Source organism: Ornithorhynchus anatinus, chromosome X5 (assembly GCF_004115215.2).
Source record: "Ornithorhynchus anatinus isolate Pmale09 chromosome X5, mOrnAna1.pri.v4, whole genome shotgun sequence".
Classification (NCBI taxonomy): domain Eukaryota; kingdom Metazoa; phylum Chordata; class Mammalia; order Monotremata; family Ornithorhynchidae; genus Ornithorhynchus; species Ornithorhynchus anatinus.
The window spans coordinates 7,132,937-7,151,223 of record NC_041753.1 but is presented as its reverse complement, the minus strand read 5'-3'; the positions used below and the strand labels follow the sequence as shown (position 1 = coordinate 7,151,223).

At 64.7% G+C, this 18,287-nt stretch overlaps 2 protein-coding genes across 2 annotated transcripts; one reads left to right on the top strand and one right to left on the bottom strand.

Annotated features, from left to right (window-relative positions):
• Nucleotides 1-1,214: 1,214 nt before the first annotated feature.
• Nucleotides 1,215-11,641, top strand: SLC2A4 (solute carrier family 2 member 4). Its single transcript, XM_029055341.2, has 11 exons — nt 1,215-1,514; nt 4,375-4,491; nt 4,569-4,741; nt 4,858-4,982; nt 5,442-5,557; nt 6,144-6,306; nt 7,682-7,869; nt 8,403-8,507; nt 9,011-9,112; nt 10,258-10,461; nt 10,945-11,641. The coding sequence occupies exons 1-11, from the start codon at nt 1,482-1,484 to the stop codon at nt 11,146-11,148; spliced, it is 1,530 nt and encodes a 509-aa protein (XP_028911174.1). The 5' UTR covers nt 1,215-1,481; the 3' UTR covers nt 11,149-11,641.
• Nucleotides 11,642-12,134: 493 nt separating this feature from the next.
• YBX2 (Y-box binding protein 2) lies at nt 12,135-17,972 on the bottom strand. Its single transcript, XM_029055357.1, has 10 exons — nt 17,683-17,972; nt 16,994-17,057; nt 15,231-15,264; nt 14,578-14,667; nt 13,883-14,170; nt 13,607-13,710; nt 13,270-13,468; nt 12,759-12,884; nt 12,576-12,659; nt 12,135-12,483 (listed from the first exon to the last, which is right to left on the bottom strand). Exons 1-9 carry the CDS (start codon nt 17,921-17,923, stop codon nt 12,609-12,611), a joined length of 1,197 nt encoding a protein of 398 aa, XP_028911190.1. The 5' UTR covers nt 17,924-17,972; the 3' UTR covers nt 12,135-12,483; nt 12,576-12,608.
• Between the last annotated feature and the right edge of the window lie 315 nt (nt 17,973-18,287).

Genomic DNA, 18,287 nt, shown 5'->3' with positions numbered 1-18,287 from the left:
GAGGGGACGGAGAGACCCAGAGGGTGAGACGGCCAGGGAGATGGGGCCGGAGACACTCAGAGAGACACTCCCCTCTTCTGCCCCCGCCCATCCGGACCATCCGGAGCCCTCCGCCTCGGCCCCTCCCCGTGGGAAGCGGGTTAACGACCCGCCCTCCAACCTCGTGGCAGGCGGAGACCCCCCCCCCCCCCGCCTTCCCCCCCCCGCCTCCCGGACCTGACATTTGACGGCTCTTGTCGAGCAGCTAAAAATAGACCCCAGGGCGGGTCAACTCGGGGCACCTCGCCCCGCCCCCCCTGGGGGGGTCACGAATTCCCCCCACCTCCTTCTTCTCCTCCGCCCCCCCCCCAGGTGTCCCAGCCTCCCCCTCCTCTTTTATGGTATCTGTTAAGCACTCTCCATGTGCCCGGCACTGTAATAATACTAATAATAATGATGATGGAATTCGTTAAGTGCCTACTATGTGTCAAGCACTGTTCTAAGTGCTGGGGGACATTCAAGCTAATCAAGTTGGACCCGGTTCCCGTCCCGCCTGGGGCTCACGGTCTCCATCCCCATTTTACAGACGAGGGAACTGAGGCCCAGAGAAGTCAAGTGACTTGCCCAAGGTCACAGAGCCGACAAGTGGGCAGAGCCGGGATTAGAACCCATGACTTCCTGACTCTCAGGCCAGCGCTCTATGCACCGCTCCGGGGTAGATTACAGACTGATCAGGTCGGACCCAATCCGGGTCCCGCCTGGGGGTCCCAGCCTTTGTCCGCATTTTCTCAAGCGCTCAGTACAGTGCTTTGCCGTCGGCGAGCCCTTAGGAAATCCGACTGACTGAATAAGGTCACTTGCGGCCCGGAGGAGGGAAGTGACTCGTCCAAGGTCACACGGCGGACAAGTGGCGGAACCGAGATTAGAACCCAGGTACCGCTGACTCCCGGGCCCGGGCGGAGGGGTGGAGGGGTGGGGGGCCCGGCCGCCTCGGCCAATGAGAGCCGGCGGGGGCGGGGCCTCCCTTGGATGGGCGGGGCCGGGGCGGGCGCCGGCCAATGGGGAGAGTCCGGGGGCGTGGCCCGCGCCCGGCCCCGCACGCGGTTGGGGAGAGGTCGGGCTCCGGGCCGGGGCCGCCGCCAGGGGGCGTGGTTTTGGCGGGGTTGGGGGGAAACGGGCTGCCGGCCAATGGGCAGCGGGGGGCGTGGCTCCCGCGGGGACCCGGGCCTCGACCTCCATCCTCGGGAGTCCAAATCGTCCCGCCGGCCCCTCTTCTCCTCCTCCTCCTCCTTCGCCTCCTCCTTCTCCTTCCGCTCCGGCCATCCCTTCCTCCCCACACCCGCACGCCCCCCACCCAGCGATCTTCGTCCCCCGCCAGTCCCCCGGCGCCCCCGTTCCCCAACCCCAGGACCCCAGGAGCCGGACCGGCTCAACTCCCACCCACGCCCCCGACCCCCCGCCGACCCTCTCCTCCTCCTCCTCCTCCTCCCCCCTCCGCCGCGATGCCGTCCGGTTTCCAGCAGATCGGGACCGAGGTAGGGGGTCCCGGCGCGGGCGAGATGGGGAGGACTAATAGGGATAATGATGCCGGTATTTGTTAAGCGCCCACTATGTGCCAAGCGCTGTTCTAAGCACTAGGGTAGATACAAGGGAATCGGGCTGTCCCACGTGGGGCTCGCAGTCTACAGATGAGGTAGTTGAGGCACGGACAAGGGAGGTGAAGTGGCTCGCCCCAGGTCACGCAGCAGACGAGTGCGGAGCCGGGATTAGAACCCACGTCCTCTGACTCCCAAGTCCGCGATCTTTCCACTAAGCCACGGGGACCGCCCCCCGCCAACTTTCCTCGGAGGGCGCCCCCCGCGCAGGCGCCCTGCGTGGGTCCCGTCTCAGGATGGGGGCTATTTATACTCGACCGGGCGATCGCGTGACCCCCTCCCCCCCCCCCCCCCCGGCCCCCCCGCCCCCGGCCCGTGCCTGGTGGTCGCAGGGGTCTTGGGCCGTCGGAGAAGCCCGAATCTAGCTCCGGGCGGTCAGGACCGGACCCTTCCTCCGGGCGGGGATGGACGGCCGTCGGACGGCCCGGGCCCCCGGCGTGGAGGTGTGGGGGGTTGGGGGTCGCTCCGACATGAGAAACGATGCAGCTGGTGGCAGGAGGGGAGGGAGAGCCCCCTCCCCCTCCCCCCACCCGGGATCTTGTAAAGTAGCTCCCGGCACTGGGGAGGGGGGCGGGAGGAGCCTCCCAAATCCGGGAAGCGCCCCCCCACCCCCCGAGAGCGGGAGGTCGCGGGGGGTCTCGGGGCAGTGTGGCCTGCCGGACGGACCACGGGCCCGGGGACCAGAAGGACCCGCGTTCTCATCCCGCCTCCGCCGCTTGTCTGCTCTGTGACCTTGGCCAAGTCGCTTCGCTTCTCTGGCCCGTGACCTCCTCTGTAAAAGGGGGATGAAGACTGTGAGCCCCACGTGGGACCGGGACCGTGTCCCAACAAACGGACGGGCTTGTAAGGGTCCCAGCGCTCGGTACGGTGCCCGGCACATCGTAAGCGCTTCGTACCATTTTTAAAAAAGGAGGGGCGGCCCGGGGGGGGCCCGCGGAAGGATTGTGCCGGCTGTGCGCCCGCCGGGCCCACCCACCCCCCGGGCGCGGCCTTCCCCCTCTCGCTCCCCCCTCCTCCCTCCGGCCCGGCTCCAGCTCTCTGAACTTTCCCCCTGGCCAGCGGTCAACGCCCCCCCCCCCCCCCCTCCCGCCCCATGGTGGGCCACGGTGGGAAGGGGCAGGCGGGCCCCGGGCTCAGGTTTCCGTCGGAGACAATCTGTGCTGCCAGGTCTTGTGCCCACCCGCCCCACCCCGTCCGCAGCCCGCCTCCCCCTTCTGTCCCTCCCCGGGGGCCTGGGGGCGCAGCCGACGTTTTATAGAGAGCCCTTAGAAGGAGGGAGAAGCCCCCTCCCCAATCCCCGACTCCAGAAGCCGTATAACGGTACAGTGGGACCGGCGAGCTACTCTGAGTCCCAAACCGAGAGACCCCTCCCCACCCCTTTTTCCCCTGGGGTGGACGGACACACACACGTGGAGCTGAATGAAAACAAGTGTGATCGATCACACACACACACACACATACACAGACGGGCGAGCAGAGATGGTAGAGAAAGGGAAATAAATGCCCCAAGGGCAAAGATGCGGAGGGATTGGGACGCAGGCATCGGGGCTCCCAGCCCGCCGGCAGCTCTCCCCGGCCCCGACTCCCCTTCCGTCTCCCACCTCCAGCTCCTCCGCCCGGCCCCCTCACTCCAGAAACATTGCGCGTTGCCTGTCCACCCCGGCGTTCAGTACAGCGCTTGGCCCGGAGAAGGCGCTTAGCAAATGCCGCCGTTATTATTGGTCGTCGGGGGGTGGGAGGACCCCACCGGGCCCCGGGACTGTGTGTGTGTGGGGGGGGAATGGGGAGAGCAGGGCCCGAGCTTTGGGGGAGGGGGGGCGGTTGGAGGAGGCTGGGGTCGGCGCCGGCGGGGCCGGGGAGCCAGATGGCGGGGAGCTGGATCCCAGGATCCCAGCTTGGGCTGTTTATGCCTCGGGCCGCCTTAGTTTCCAAATAAGGGTGAGTTTCCCGGGCCTGGCCTGGCCTGGGCCGCCCTGCCCTTCGGAGGAACCCGCGGCGCCGCCGTCCTGGCACCCCCCCCACCCCCACCCCCCCGGGCATCGGCCCATCGCTCACATGTCTCCCCCTCCCCGTCCCGCCCTGGACCCAGGCATCCTGCCCCCCCAGCCTTTCCCAGCCTCCGGGCTCCTCCGGCCCCCTGGGGACTCTGCTCCTCCTCCTCCTCCTCCTCCTCCTCCCTGTGCCCCAGACTTTCTCTCTCTCCCCCCATCTCTTTCTTCCCCCCTTTCCCTTTCCCTCTTTCTCCTCTTTCCCTTTCCCTCTTTCCCTCTCTCCCTCACCCTTTCTCTATCTGCTCTGTCTTTTCCACTCTCTCCCCCTTTCTTTCTCTACTTCCCTTTCTACCCCACTTTCTCTTTCTTTCTCTCTTCCTCTTTCCTCTCTCCTCTTTCCCTCTCCCCAGCATGGATAGCGCCCAGATTTAGTCAGAGGGTGGGATCTACTCCCAGCTCCTCCACTTGCCTGCCGTGTGACCCTGGGCGAGTCACGTCACTTCTCTCGGCCTCTGTTTCCTCCACTGTAAAATGAAGATAAAATGCCTGCTCTCTCTACTTCTTAAACTGTGAGCCCCATGTGGGAGAGGGATTGTGTCCAGTCTGCTTACAGTATATCAACCCTGGTGCTCAGTACAGTGACTTGTAGATAGGAAGTGCTCACCAAAAGCCACAACTCTTCCTTCTTCTTCCTTCTCCTTTACCTTCTTCTGATAATGATGATGACGATGACGATTATTAATGACTAGGAGGGGCAGCCCCCCAGGCAGAGGGTCACGGGGATCCTGGTCCTTGCCGTCTTCTCGGCTGTGCTCGGCTCCCTCCAGTTTGGCTACAACATCGGGGTGATCAACGCACCGCAGAAGGTGAAGCACGGGCTGAGGGGCGGAGGGCGGTGCGTGCCCGGGTCCCCTCTGACCCTCTGACCCTCCCCTTGGCCCAGGTGATCGAACAGAGCTACAACGAGACGTGGCTGGGTCGGCAGGGTCCCGGGGGTCCCGGCTCCATCCCCCCGGCCACGCTGACCACGCTGTGGTCATTGTCCGTTGCCATCTTCTCCGTGGGTGGCATGATCTCTTCCTTCCTGATTGGTATCATCGCCCAGTGGCTGGGCAGGTAGGGGGGCGGGGCCGGGGGCACGGGTGGGTTGCGGGAGGAGCAGGAGGGGTGGTCGAGGGGGCGGCTCCCCGGGATGCTCACGGGTTCCCTCCCTGCCCCGATCCCCCCTGCAGGAAGCGGGCGATGTTGATGAATAACGCCCTGGCAGTCCTGGGCGGGGGGCTCATGGGGCTGGCCCAGGTCGCTGCCTCCTATGAGATGCTCATCCTTGGACGATTCATCATCGGCGCGTACTCAGGTACATCCCCTCCGCACCCCAGTTCCTCCCCCGCCCCACTACCGTTCCCTCCACACCCCAGTTTCTCCCACTGGACCCCGAGGGCCCTCTACCTCCCCCACTGCCATCCCCTCTGCCCTCCAGTTTCTTCCCTGGACCCTGGGGGCCCCCACCTCCCACCCTGCCATCCCCTCCGCAAGCTAAATCCTCACCCAGCATCCCCACCCAACACCCCCAGCCGGGGCCAACTCCCTGCTTCCATGCCCTGGACCCTGAGGACCCCCCTTACATCTCCCCCCAACCCACAAACCTCTTCGGCCCACTGCTACACCCCCCCACCTCACTTCAATCAGTCGTATTGAGCGCTTACTGTGCGCAGAGCACTTCAGCCCCTCTCAGCCCTTTCCTCCCTGCTCCTCGTGCCCCTTTCTCCCCTTCAGCTCCCCTTCAGTAACCCCTCGTGCTCCTTCCCCCCACCAGGGTTGACCTCGGGGCTGGTGCCCATGTACGTGGGGGAGATCGCCCCCACCCACCTGAGGGGGGCACTGGGCACGCTCAACCAGCTGGCCATCGTCATCGGCATCCTCATCGCCCAGGTAACCGGCCTCCTCCCCTGCCAATCCACTCGGGGGTGGAACCAGCCCAAGGGGACGGGGCCAAGGAGGAAAATGGGGGGCGGGCCGGAAGGAGGAGCGGGCTACTGAGCTGCTCCTCGCAGCCCTCCCCCTCAGATCCCTCTAGACTGTAAGCTCCCTTATGGGCAGGGAACGTGTGCTAATTCTGCTGTCTTGTACTCTCTCAAGCCCTGAGTACAGAAGCAGCATGGCCTGGTGGCTTGGACCCGGGCCTGGGAGTCAGAAGGACCTGGGTTCTCAACTGGCTCTGCTACTTGTCCGCTGGGTGACCTTGGGCCAGTCACTTCACTTCTCTGGGCTTCAGTTCCGTCATCTGTAAAATGAGAGTTAAGACTGTGACTTCCATGTGGGACAGGGACTGTGTCCAAACATTAGGTTGGATCTACGCCAGCGCTTAGAACAGTGCTTGACACATTAGTAACCGCTTAACAAATGCCATTATTATTACAGTGCTCTGCACACAGTAAGCGCTTAATAAATCCCACGGATTGATTGATTGATGGCTGAATTTCCTTGACCTCCTTGCTCCCCCGTGTCCCCCTTGTAGGTGCTGGGCCTGGACTCCCTGCTGGGAACGATGGACTTGTGGCCTCTGCTGCTGGGCTTGACCGTGCTGCCCGCTGGGCTTCAGCTGCTCCTCCTGCCCTTCTGCCCCGAGAGCCCCCGCTACCTCTACATCAGCCGCAACCTCGAGGGCCCCGCCCGCAAGAGTAAGGCCGGACGCCCCTGCCCCTCCCTCCTCCGACCCCTGCCACCCCCCCTCACATCCAGGCCTCCCCCTGCCCTCACCCCATTTCTGCCATCCTCCCTCCACCCTCCCCCTGGCCCCTCTGGTCCCCCTCTTCCCCTTCTCCATCTGCCCTTCTCCCCAAGCCCCCAGGCCTCCCCTTTCCTCCCCTCCAATATTTCAGTCATCCCCCACCCTCCCGGTCCTCCCCCCTCCTCCTCCGCATCTCCACCTGTCCCCCGACCTCCTCCCTATCCCTGCCCATCTCCCTGCCCTCTTCCCCATCCAACCGCTCCAGCCCTTCCCTTCTCTCCTAGGCAGCCCTCCAAGTCTTCTCCCACCCCTCCTCCTCTTCCCCATAAATCCTCCTCAGCCTTCTGCCCCATCTCCAGCCATCCCCCTCACCCTCCTCCCCATCCCTACCATCCCCCACCCCCCACTTCCCTCCCCAACAGCGGTTACCCTGAGGCCATTCAAACTCTCCTCCAGTCTCCAACCCCATTTCCTCCCAAGTCCCCCTTCTCCCTCCTCATCTCCATTCCTCTCCCCCGCCCACCAGGCCCCGGCCCCTCCCATCTGACCTCCCTCTGGAACCCGCGACCCCCCCAGCACAGCTCGTGTGGCCCTGGTACAGGGCATTGGGTAGGGTGGGGTGGGGGGGGCGGCACGGACCCTCTGCCCAGGTTCTGGTCCAGGCCCTGCCCCGTTAGCCCCCATCATGACCACAACCAGGTCGCCTGGCAACCCGGAGCCTGAGAGGCAGCATGGCCTAGTGGAAAGAGCCTGGGCCTGGGAGTCAGAGGACCTGGGTTCTGATCCCAGCTCCACTACTTGTCTGCTGTGTGACCTTGGGCAAGTCATTCACTTCTTTGGGCTTCAGTTCCCTCATCTGTAAAGTGGGTATGAAGTCTGTGAGCCCCACGTGGGCCATGGACTTTGTCCAGTCTGATGAGCTAAGATCTACCACAGTGCTTAATACTGACTTTGGCACATAGGAAGGGCTTAATAAATCATGTAAAAAACAGAAGTCATTTCTCCGTGCCTCAGTTTCCTCACCTATAAAATGGGGATTAAGACTGTGAGCCCCATGCGGGCCATGGACTGTGTCCAGCATGATTATCTTGTATCCACCCCAGCACTTAGTACAGTGCCTGGCCATTGCAAGTGCTTAACGAATACCATCAAAAAAAAAACATTCTGGGAAGGAAGGGGGACTAGAAAGGGCACCGGGGAGTCAGATACAAACACCATAAAAAGAAAAAAGGGAGGCAGAAGTTTGCAAGGGATTCTCCCCACCCCCTCTTAATGGGGACGAGCTCCCCCCGTCCCCGCCAACGCCCCGACGGCTGGCTCCCCAGGCCTGAAGCGTCTGACGGGCTGGGCGGACGTGTCCGGGGCCCTGGCAGAGCTGAAGGAGGAGAAGCGTCAGCTGGAGCGCGAGCAGCCCCTGAGCCTGCCCCAGCTGCTCCGCAGTCGCATCCACCGCCAGCCCCTGCTCATCGCCGTCGTCCTCCAGCTCAGCCAGCAGCTGTCCGGGATCAACGCCGTGAGCGCCAGCGGGAGGACTGAGGGGAGATCCGGGTTGGGCGGGATTGGGGGACGGGACCCGGGGGACAGGATGCCCGTACCCACCGAGCCGTGGGGAGATACTGGCCGAGGCAGCCCCTGGGGAGCTGGGCTGGTGGTGGGCGGCCGGGTGGGGGTCCCGGAGGGAGGGGAATGGCTGGTGGGTGACAGTTGGAGATTGGGGTGAGTCAGGCGAGGGGACAGGAAGGAGAAGGAGAAAGGGTTGGGGCAGACCCGAGAGGGACGGGGTGAGGCCATCCACAAGCAGAGGGGGAGCTGGGCGATGGGTTGAGGGAAGGCTCACTCCTCCCCCACCTTTCCCTCCCCATCTTCCTCTCCTTTTCTTCCTCCCCCTGTTCTCCCTCCCTCCTGCCCCTTTCCCTTCGCCTCTTCCTCCTCCTCTTGTCCTTCCACTATCCCTCTTCCTCCCTTTCCTCCTTCTCCTCTCTTCTTCCTCCTCCCTCCCCCTCCTCCTTCCCGTTCCACCATTCCTCCTCCTCCTTCTGTTGCCAGGTCTTCTACTATTCAACAAGTATCTTTGAGTCGGCAGGGGTGGGGCAGCCAGCCTACGCCACCATCGGGGCCGGCGTGGTCAACACGGCTTTCACCATCCTCTCGGTAATGGCCCCTTGGGGACCCCCGCCCTCAACTCTTTCCGTCCTAACCCTTTCCCCCTGCCCCGGGCTCCCATCAGGAACCATGGGGACGAGAGTAGTAGTAATAATTATTCCAGTATCGTTAGGTGCTAATTATGTGCCGGCTACTGTACTAAGCACTGGGGGAGATCCCAGTTAACCAGGTTGGACACAGTTCCTGTTCCACCTGGGGCTTACAATCTAAGTGGAGGGAGAAAAGGTATTTTCATCCCCATTTCATTTACTGAGGAAACTGAAGCCCTGAGGAGTGAGGTCACTTGCCCAAGCAGATGGGCGTCGGAGCCGGGATTAGAACCCAAATCCTTCTGGCTAAAGGGACCAGACCCCTTCCCAACCACCAGCCTCCCCCTGGGGGTGTGCTGCTTTCACACTTGGGCCGCCTCCCGACCCTCCGCCCCCTCAGCACACCCTAGAGACCTGGGCAAGCTGTCTCCCAACGCCGTTCTCTCTCCTCCCCGCCTCCAGGTGTTCCTGGTGGAGCGAGCTGGCCGACGGACCCTCCATCTCCTGGGACTGGCTGGCATGTGTGGCTGTGCCATCCTCATGACCGTCTCCCTGCTCCTGCTGGTGAGGGCGTTAAGTGGGGAGAACGGGGCCTTGAATGAATGAATGAATGAATGAATGGGGGTGGAAGAGGGACAGGGCTCTCTGGCCCTCCTGGCCCTAAAGGGAAGAACAGGAGGCAAGATGTCCATCCATCAATCAATCAATCAATCAATCATATTGCCTAAGTTAAGCATGCAGAGCAAGCGCTTACTAAGTGCCAGGTGCTGTACTAAGCCTGGGGTGTATACAAGCAAATCAAGTTGGACACAGTCCTTGTCCCATGGGGGTGGGGGAGGCACCTCATAGTCTCAGTCCCCATTTTACAGATGAGGTAACTGAGGCGCAGAGAAGTGAAGTGACTTGCCCAAGGTCATCCAGCAGACAAGGGATGGATCCAGAATTACAACCCATGACCTTCTGACTCCCAGGCCCGGGCTCTATATAATAATGTTGGCACAGAGCACTGTTCTAAGCGCTGGGGTAGATAGAGGGTAATCAGGTCGTCTCACGTGAGGATCACAGTTAATCCCCATTTTATAGATGAGGTAACTGAGGCACAGAGAAGTGAAGTGACTTGCCCACAGTCACCCAGTTGACAAGTGGCAGAGCGGGGATTCGAACCCATGACCTCTGACTCCCAAGCCCGGGCTCTTTCCACTGAACCACGCTGCTCTATCCGCTACGCCGTGCTGTTTCCCTAAGCGCTTGGGAGAGCACGGTATAACACGGTTGGGAGACACGTTCCCTGCCCACAAGGAGCTTACGGTCTAGAGGGGGAGGCAGACATTAATATAAATAAGGAATTTATGGCTGGAATGGCTCCCAGAAACCCCTGGGACAAGATGCTCCTCAGTGAGCTGGCCTGGACTTAGATGCCGGCACTCTGGTTATTGCTATTTGTATTGGTTAAGCGCTTTACTACATGCCAGGCACTGTACTGATCGCTGGGGTGGATACAAACAAATCAAGTTGGACACAGTCCATGTAGGACTCACAGCTGAGGTAACTGAGGCACGCTGCAAGGGGACAGCCCCAACCGGGCCCTACTCCACGTGCCCCGGGAGATGCTGGGACGGGAGCGGGAGGTGGACGGGAGTGGGAGGTGGACGGGAGGGGGTGCCCCACTGACTCTCACCCCCCGCCCATCCCTCCCGCCCTGGCCCCAGGAGCGGGTTCCAGCCATGAGCTACTCCTGCATGGTGGCCATCTTTGGCTTCGTGGCCTTCTTTGAGATCGGTCCGGGCCCCATCCCTTGGTTCATCGTCGCCGAGCTCTTCAGCCAGGGGCCCCGCCCCGCCGCCATGGCCGTCTCCAGCTTCTCCAACTGGACCTGCAACTTCATCGTGGGCATGAGCTTCCAGTACATCGCGGTGAGCCCCCTCCCCTCCCGAACCCCCTCGTGCCCCTCAGGCCCGGGGCCCTGCTCTCCTGGACGGAGGAAAACCGATCAATTGACGGTACTTACCGAGTGCTTCCTGTGTGCCAAGTACTGAACTGAGTGCTTGGGAGAGTACCACACAACAATATAACAGACACATTCCTTGCCCAAAATGAGCTTAGAGTCTAGAGAGGGAGAAAAATCAACCAGTGGTATTTACTGAGCGCTTCCTGTGTACAGAGTTCCTGTTTACTGAGAGTACCACACAATGTAAGAGATACGTTCCCTGCCCACAGGGACCTTGCGATCTAGAGGGATGCCAGGATCGGGGGATCGCTCGGGATCGGGGGGCGGGGGTGAAAGTTCACCGGCGAAGCGTTGGGGGAGAGATGGGGAGGCCGGTTCCCATCAGCTACCTCCTGGGCCACCCCTGAGTCGGCTGCCGCCTCTTCCTCCTCCTCCCCCCAACCCCCAGGACGCATGCGGGCCCTACGTCTTCCTCCTGTTTGCCGTCCTCCTCCTGGGCTTCTTTCTCTTCACGTACGTGAAGGTGCCCGAGACGCGGGGGCGGACGTTTGACCAGATCGCGGCCGGCTTCCGCCGCACACCCTCCCTGTTGGACCAGGAGGTCAAGCCCAGCACGGAGCTGGAGTACTTGGGTCCGGACGAGAACGACTGAGGAACCGCCACGGCCGTGGTGGGGGCGGCGGAGGCCGTGGGGCAGCAGCCCCTCCCCGACCCTTCCCACCCACTCCCTCCCTCTGAAGCACTTTAACCTTCTCCGCCCGAGGTCTGACGGTCCTGGACCCGGGTGGGGGGGGGGGGGGGGGGGGGGGGGGATGTCTCCCCTCCTGCCAGTGCCCCCTCCCCAGCGTGAAGCCCGTTGGTATTATTTATCTCTTGTGGTTGTGCTTTGAATTTAACCTTAGGCCCCGGTCCGCCCCCACCAACTCACCTTCCCCCCATCCCAAGCCCTCACCATTTGCCCGGGCCCCTGACCCTCTACCCAAAAGATGGGAGGTGGGTGATGGGGAGGGGGGACGACACCGAGCCCTCTGGCCCCCCCACCCTCACTCTGGGGTTGTTCACCCAGAACAGGGGGAGTGGAGGAAGAGGGGGGAAAAGAGATTAGGCCCTGGGCCCCCCTTCAAATCTGAAGCCCCACTCTCTCTCTGCCATTTCTCGCTGTTGGGAAGGTGGGGGGGTGGTGGAGGGGAGGTGGGTTGGGGGGCTCAATCCCTTGACCCCACGAGGCTGGGCGGTGGGCAGGCTGGTGGGGAGAGGTGGTGGTTGGCTGTGTGCGCTTGAGTTCAGGGCGGGCTGGGGGTGGGCCCTGGGGCATTTTTCTATGTTTCTGAGGGTGGAAAGGAGAAACCCTGCAGACTCCGTTGTACTGAATGTGTATATATATATATATATAAAGGTCACCGTATGAGAACAAGTGTGCCGCTCTTGGCGGGTGTGACGGGCAGAGGGGGCTACAGAGGAAGGGGTCCTGGGGGCCAGTGGTCTGTCTGGGCCTGTCTCCCCCCTTCCTCCGCCGGGTCGGCCCCTTCCCCATCTGCTCCGCCCCCTCCCCCCGCCCACCTCGGGCACCAGGGTCACGCCCCCCTCTTCCCCGCCGTCCAGCCGTAGGCACGGAGCCGGAGAGAGCGGGACGCCCGCGGCAGGCAATTGTGCCAATTTATTTTTACTGCTGCGGTCCGGGTGGCGGGGACACGCGTCACAACACTGCTGCGGCCAGGATAGAGAACCCAAAAAATAAACCAAGGGGTGGAAGAGCACAACAGCCAGGAGAGAGAGGTCGGGGGAGGCGGGCGGCCCCTGGCGCGGGCCAGGGGTGGGGACCGAGCTTCTCCCCACCCTCCGCCTCCACCGTCGGGGAGGAGAAACAAAATCAAACAGTCGCTCGACTCCTGGATCTTGGGGAGACGGGGCCGGGGTGGGTGATGGGGCAGCCGCCGTTTTCGGGCCACAGATGGTTTGGAAGTTGAGGGGAGTAGATGGAAGTTACCTATGTGCGGGGGTGGGCGTCAGTTGATTTCAGGTCCTGGCGCTGCTCCATGCCCCCCCGCCCAACCCCCGGACCCCCCCCCAAGTCCTCACCGGGTGGCGGCTCCGTGTGACCCCCGGTGGGTGTCACTCCAGGAGGGCGGGGGTGGGGTCACCGCCGGGCAGGGGGGCTGGGGTCTGAAGGATTGGCAGGGGGAAGCCGTTGGTCGGGGGGAGAGGACCCGGCTCTCCCCGCTCCCTCCACCGCCACTCCCCCCAGCGTCCCCTCAAACTCACGTCCAGCAGCTGATGCTGAGGCTCTGGCGGAGGTAGCAGGGGCTTCAGAGCCTCCAGGGGCCCCTCCTGAGGACCAGGGGCATCCACTGGGAGGGGGCCCAGGGACGCTGGCTCTTTGAACTCGGCCTGTGGGGGCAGGGGAGGCTGGAGCCGGGCTGCGGTCGGACCTCTCTAGGCCCACCCCGGGGGTGTTTCATCATAAGAACGATAATAATAGCTGTGGGATTTGCTCGGCCCTTACTACGTGCCAGGCACTGTACTAAGTGCTGGGGTGGACACAGGCAAATCGGGTTGGACACAGTCCCTTGTCCCCTGTGGGACTCCCAGTCTCAATCTCCATTTTACAGATCAAGGAACTGAGGCCCAGAGAAGTGGAGTGACTTGCTCAAGGTCACAGGGCAGACAAATGGCAGGGCCAGGATTAGAATCCGTGACCTTCTGACTCCCAGGCCCAGGCTCTATGGCACGTCCACGCCCGCTGGCCCGCCGCCCCCTCCGGGGCCCCTCTCACCTCGGCGGCGGCGGTGACGTGCGTCCGGGGCCCGGGAGGCGGTGGTGGCGGTTGCTGCTGCCGGCGTCGTTGGAAGTACGGCCGATTGCGGGGCCGCTGGGGCTCGGGCCGGGAGCTGTCGGCGGGGCCCTGCAGGGGCTTGGTCTCGCCGTCCCCGCCCTCCGTGGTGGGCTGCTGGGGAGGCCGGGGGCGGAAGGGCCTGCGGGGTGGCGAGATGGACGCTGGAGGTGACGGGCCGCCCAGGGGAGCAATCTCTGTCCCCGGCCAGTGTAGAGGACCCCACGCCCCCCACCCACCCCGCCTCCCTCTAGCCAGGCCCTGGGGACGATCTTCTCACCTGCGGTAGCGAGGCCGGAAGCGGGGCAGGGGGACCCTGTCATCCCCCTGATGCTGGTCCCCGTCTAAGGAAGTGGCGTCTTTGGGCTCCGACCCCTCTGGGCCCTGGGCGGGTGTAATTCCGGGTGAGGCTGGACCTGCGACTCCTCTTTTCCGCCCCCCAAGCTTAGGAGTCCGGGACCCCGGCCCCTCAGGGTCACTGGGGTCTCTGGGGACCGGGTGGGGTGGGGCAGGTCTCTCTGTCCGTCTCCCCCCACCCCTCGGCCCCCTCACCTACCTCCCCTTGCTGCTGCGGGTCGGGGGGCCGGGGGCCGCGCACGAAGCGCCGGCGGTAGAAGAAGGGGGGCGGGCGGCGGCGGCGGGGCCGCTGGGCGGGGTGGTCGGCCCGCTCCCCCTCGCTGCCGGGCTCCGCTCCGCCCACGGAGCCGTCGGCCACCAGGGCCAGGGGCGCCGCCGCCGGCCGGGGCCGCGGGATGAAGCGGCGGAAGCGACGCCGGTTTGGGGCGTAGCGGCTCCCCTTCACCGGGACCCCGCCGGGGCCGGTCACGTTGGCGGCTTCGGCGCCCTGGGTTGGGGAGGAAGGGAAGGAGGGAGCGGGCGGCGCGGGTGGGAGAGGCGACCTGTGAGGCCATTACTATCCCACCCTCCTCAACTACCCACCTCCTCCTCCTCCCCGCAACAACCCCGGACCCCTAGGTCCTCTGTGGGTCTGACCTCCCCTCTCCTCCTGGAAGGGAGGGTTGGAGCTGGTGACCCCCACCCTCCACTTCATTCTGATCCTCACTTCTCCCAGGGAGAGGTGTGAGCTCCCCCGGTCCTCCCCTCAGGCCTGGGGTCGGGGTGGGGGCGCCTGCCTCCCCCACAGGCCGGGGGTGCCACGCGAGGGACGGAGGGGATGAAGTGACCTCCCGGAAGCCCCCTCCGCTTCGGCCTCCTTCACCCTACTGCCGCTAGGCCCGGTGACCCCCAAACCTTCTCTCCTTCCACGACGTCGAACTCCACCGTCTCCCCATCCCCTACGCTGCGGAGAAACTTGCGGGGGTTGTTCCGTTTAATGGCGGTCTGGCGGGGGACGGGGGGGAGCAGAAAACAGACCGCAGGGGCGGCAGGTCGGTAGCGTAATTGACGGGGGAGGGGAAGCCCTAAAATCCCCGCATCTCCGAGGGACCGGGGGCACGGCCGGGTGAGGGCTACGAGGAGCCAGGCGACCCCCTTCCAGCCCCCTCTTTGTGCGGGGCAGGGACAGCAAAAATCTTCGGATCCCTGATGGGACTATAGGGAGGCTGGGACCAAAGGTCCCTTAGATGTTGGGGGTGGGGGGAGACGATGGAGAGGCCCCAGGACCCGCCTTCACCTCAAGCTTAAGTATCCAGGACCCCAACCCTCGTCCCCACCCGGCGTCCAAGGGTCTCTGCTCAGAGGTAGAGGACACGGGGGACTGTGCTGGGGCGGCCGGCCCTCTTGGTCCTCTCCCAGGGGATCGTGGCTAACGGCGGGGCGGAGCTGCTCCGCCTGGGAACACAGGAGGCCGGAGGGGAGGCTGGAAGCCGACCGTGATGCCAATGACCTGCAAAGCCTTCTGGTCCGGGGCGGCTCCCCCAACCAGGCCCCCAGCCCTACCTTACCTGGTGGACAAAGACATCCTCCTTGGTGTCGTTCCTGGAAGCGGGCGGGAGAAGAGGTTTTAAGGCCCAGAGGCCTGGGGGGGGGGGGTTCCACCCCCTACCTCACCCCCCCCAACCCCCAGGGTTCTAGTAGATGACCTCTAATCTCCCCGGGTGGCTGGGTTTTGAAACAAGGGTCACAGTCCTTTGCTCGTTCCTCAACAGGTGTGGAGAGGGCAGGACCGACCCCAGCCAGGGAAGGAACACAGGGATTGTGGGGTGGGCCCCGATGCCCCCGTTAACCAAGGAGCGCCGGAGGGGGGAACCCGACCCTGGGGCCCCTGCGGAGGAGCTGGGGGAACCGGGAATGGGTTGCTTCTTTGTGGGCTAGTGACTGCGGGAGAGGGGGCCGGGCTCCGGATGGGGAGGGGAAGGAAGGAGGGGAGAAGGCTGCCGTCACCACCGTGGACAAGCTGGGCTCCTTGAAGGAACAGGGAAGATGCAAAGGCACTTTGACTCCAGGAAGGTGCTAAAGTGGTCCGGGCCAGGCAGTTCCCTGCTTGCCAGAACCCCGCCTGCCCATCCGCCCGCCTGGAAGCTGCAGGCCTGCGCCCTAGGGCACCTCAGAAAGCAAGCGGGAGGGGGGTGGGAGGGAGCTGCCGCTGGCTGCTGAGTGTAGCTGTCCCCAATCCCTCCCTCCCAAGGCCCGCCAGCTGGAAAATTCCACTCCCTCCTGGGGGGCGGACGGGCCCAATGGGATGCTCCACAGAACTGTTTGGGGAAGGGAGCCACGGTGCTGGTTTTTGGGATGGCCACATTGCTGGGCATGGGAGAATACGCCCTCTTCCCCCAACCCCGACACACACACAAGCATACGTGCCGGTCACTGCCTGCCATTGGAACATCAAGAAGGGGAGGGAGAGGAGGGAGACCCCGCCTGATCAGTTTAGAGAAGGAAGGAGACAGACTAGATTTAGCCATTTCCCCTCCCTCCACACCCTCATCCTCCAGCGGGGGCTGCCTCCCTGCCCCCGGGGACCCTCAGATCAGGAGCGGGAGGCCCCGCTCCGTGCCCCTCCCCAAGATATCGTAGTTCCTGGGTCCGAGAGCCGGGCGGCCTGGTATAAAGGGCAGCCTGCAAAGAGGTCACTGGCCGGGTCGGGGAACCCCCTGGGAGCCCAGTGGGCAGGAAGCCCAGGCTGGTGAAGAGCCGACTGGATCTCGATCCCCCGCGATGCGTCGTTCGAACCGCCCCTTGAGCCGCAGGGGGTGGGGAACGGGTGAATATGTCTCCCCTAGCTTGCCGGGTCACCGTGGCAGCTTGGGCCTCCCAGAGACTTGGCGTGTCCGTGCCTCTGGCACCATGGGGAGGGGAGCAAACAGCCTGCACCCTTCCACCCCACTCCAAGACACCACTTTCTTTGCCCTTCTCGGAGGAGTCACCCCCGCGCCGGGTGGGGGGGGGGACGGACGAGGAAGAGGTCCAAGGGGAGTGAGGTGGCAGCAGGGGAGAAAAGGGCTGGAGGAGCGGCAGCAGGAAGTGGGGGCACACCCCCAAGCTGGGACCCAGAGATGGACAAAAGTTCTGTCCGTGCCCCGCCCGGCAGGGAGCTGGCAGGTGGGGCATTTGGACGGGTGAGTCGGAGCGGCCCCTGGGCTTTAGACACGGCCGACCAAGAGCTTCGCGGGGTTATCTGGGGCCCGCGAGGCTGACCGGGCCCCTCGGGTCGAGGGACCCCCCCCTCCCCCTGCTGCCACACCCACACCCCGGGGCGCTCCGGTACCTGTTGATGAACCCGTAGCCGTTGCGGACGTTGAACCATTTGACGGTGCCTAAGACTTGGGTCGCTGCAGGAGTGCGGGGAAGGGAAGTGGTTGGAGGGCAGACAGGAGGAAGAGTTGAGGTTAGACCGTGAGCTCCTCGTGGACACGAAACGCATCTGTTTTCAGACCCACTTCACTGCACTCTCCCACGCGTCCGGTCCAAGCGCGCTGCACACCGTAGGCGCTCAGCGAACACCCCCGATTGACTGCCGGAGGCTCTAAGCGGTCTCCGCCCGCCGCAAAGGCCCCAGACCTCATTCCCCCTACCTGCGTCTTCCCGCTACCATCAGTCGGGGGTATTCCCTTTGCGTCCCAAGGGCTCCCCACACCTTACGGGAGGTCTCCAAACACTTTCTCCAACTCACCCCGGGTCTTCCCTTCCTCCTCCTCCCGTCCCGCCCACCCCCGGCCCTCCGGCCACCGGACTCCCCAGGGTTCCCCGTGGCCTCGGCCACCTCGACCGCACCCGGGTTTCCTCCTTGGCCTCACCTGGCCGTACTTTTCCCTCGGGGGCCCTCCATCCTCACTGCACCCGGGCAGGGCCTGGGCCTCTCCCTTGCTCTCACCTCCCCGGGGCCTCGTCCTTCTCCTCCCCCACTTCCGGCTGAATCCCGCCCTTTCCCTCCGGGTCCCCCGCGCGCTCCCTCACCCAGGACCGGTTTGTCCGCCTGGCTCCGGGCGGGGACGGGGGCGGCCGTCGCCGAGGTGACAGGCCCCCCGGTTAGGGGCGCCGGGGTCAGCGGGGGAGGGGGCAGGGGGCCGACCGCCCCCCCGGGCCCCGGCTTCTGCAGGTCTCCCCCGACCACCGGCCCCACCATCACTACCACGGGGCCCGGCTGGGGCCCCACCGGGGCTAACACGGCAGTCGGCGCCGCCTCCGCCTCGCTCATCCCGCCGCCCAGGTCCGGTACCGGCCCCCGCCGCCGCCGCCGCCGCCGCCTCCTCCCCTCCTCGTCCCCAGCCCCCCCTCGCTCTTAGCGGCCCCGGGCTCGCGCTCCGGCCCTCGCGCCTCGGGACCCACCTCCCTCCGGCCCCGCCCCCTTCCTCTCCGGGCCCAATCAGAGCCGCCCCAGTCCCGCGCGCCAGCCCCGCCCCCAAGCCGCGGCCAATCAGAGACGAGGGCGGTGGGGCCGCCCCCTCCCTCCCCGCCCCCCGGCCTGTGGCACGCGGCCGCCCCCGCTTCCACGCTTTATATAGGCTCTCGGGCCCCGCCCCCCGGCCCGCTCCCCACGTGACCCCGCCGCGCCCAGCCCA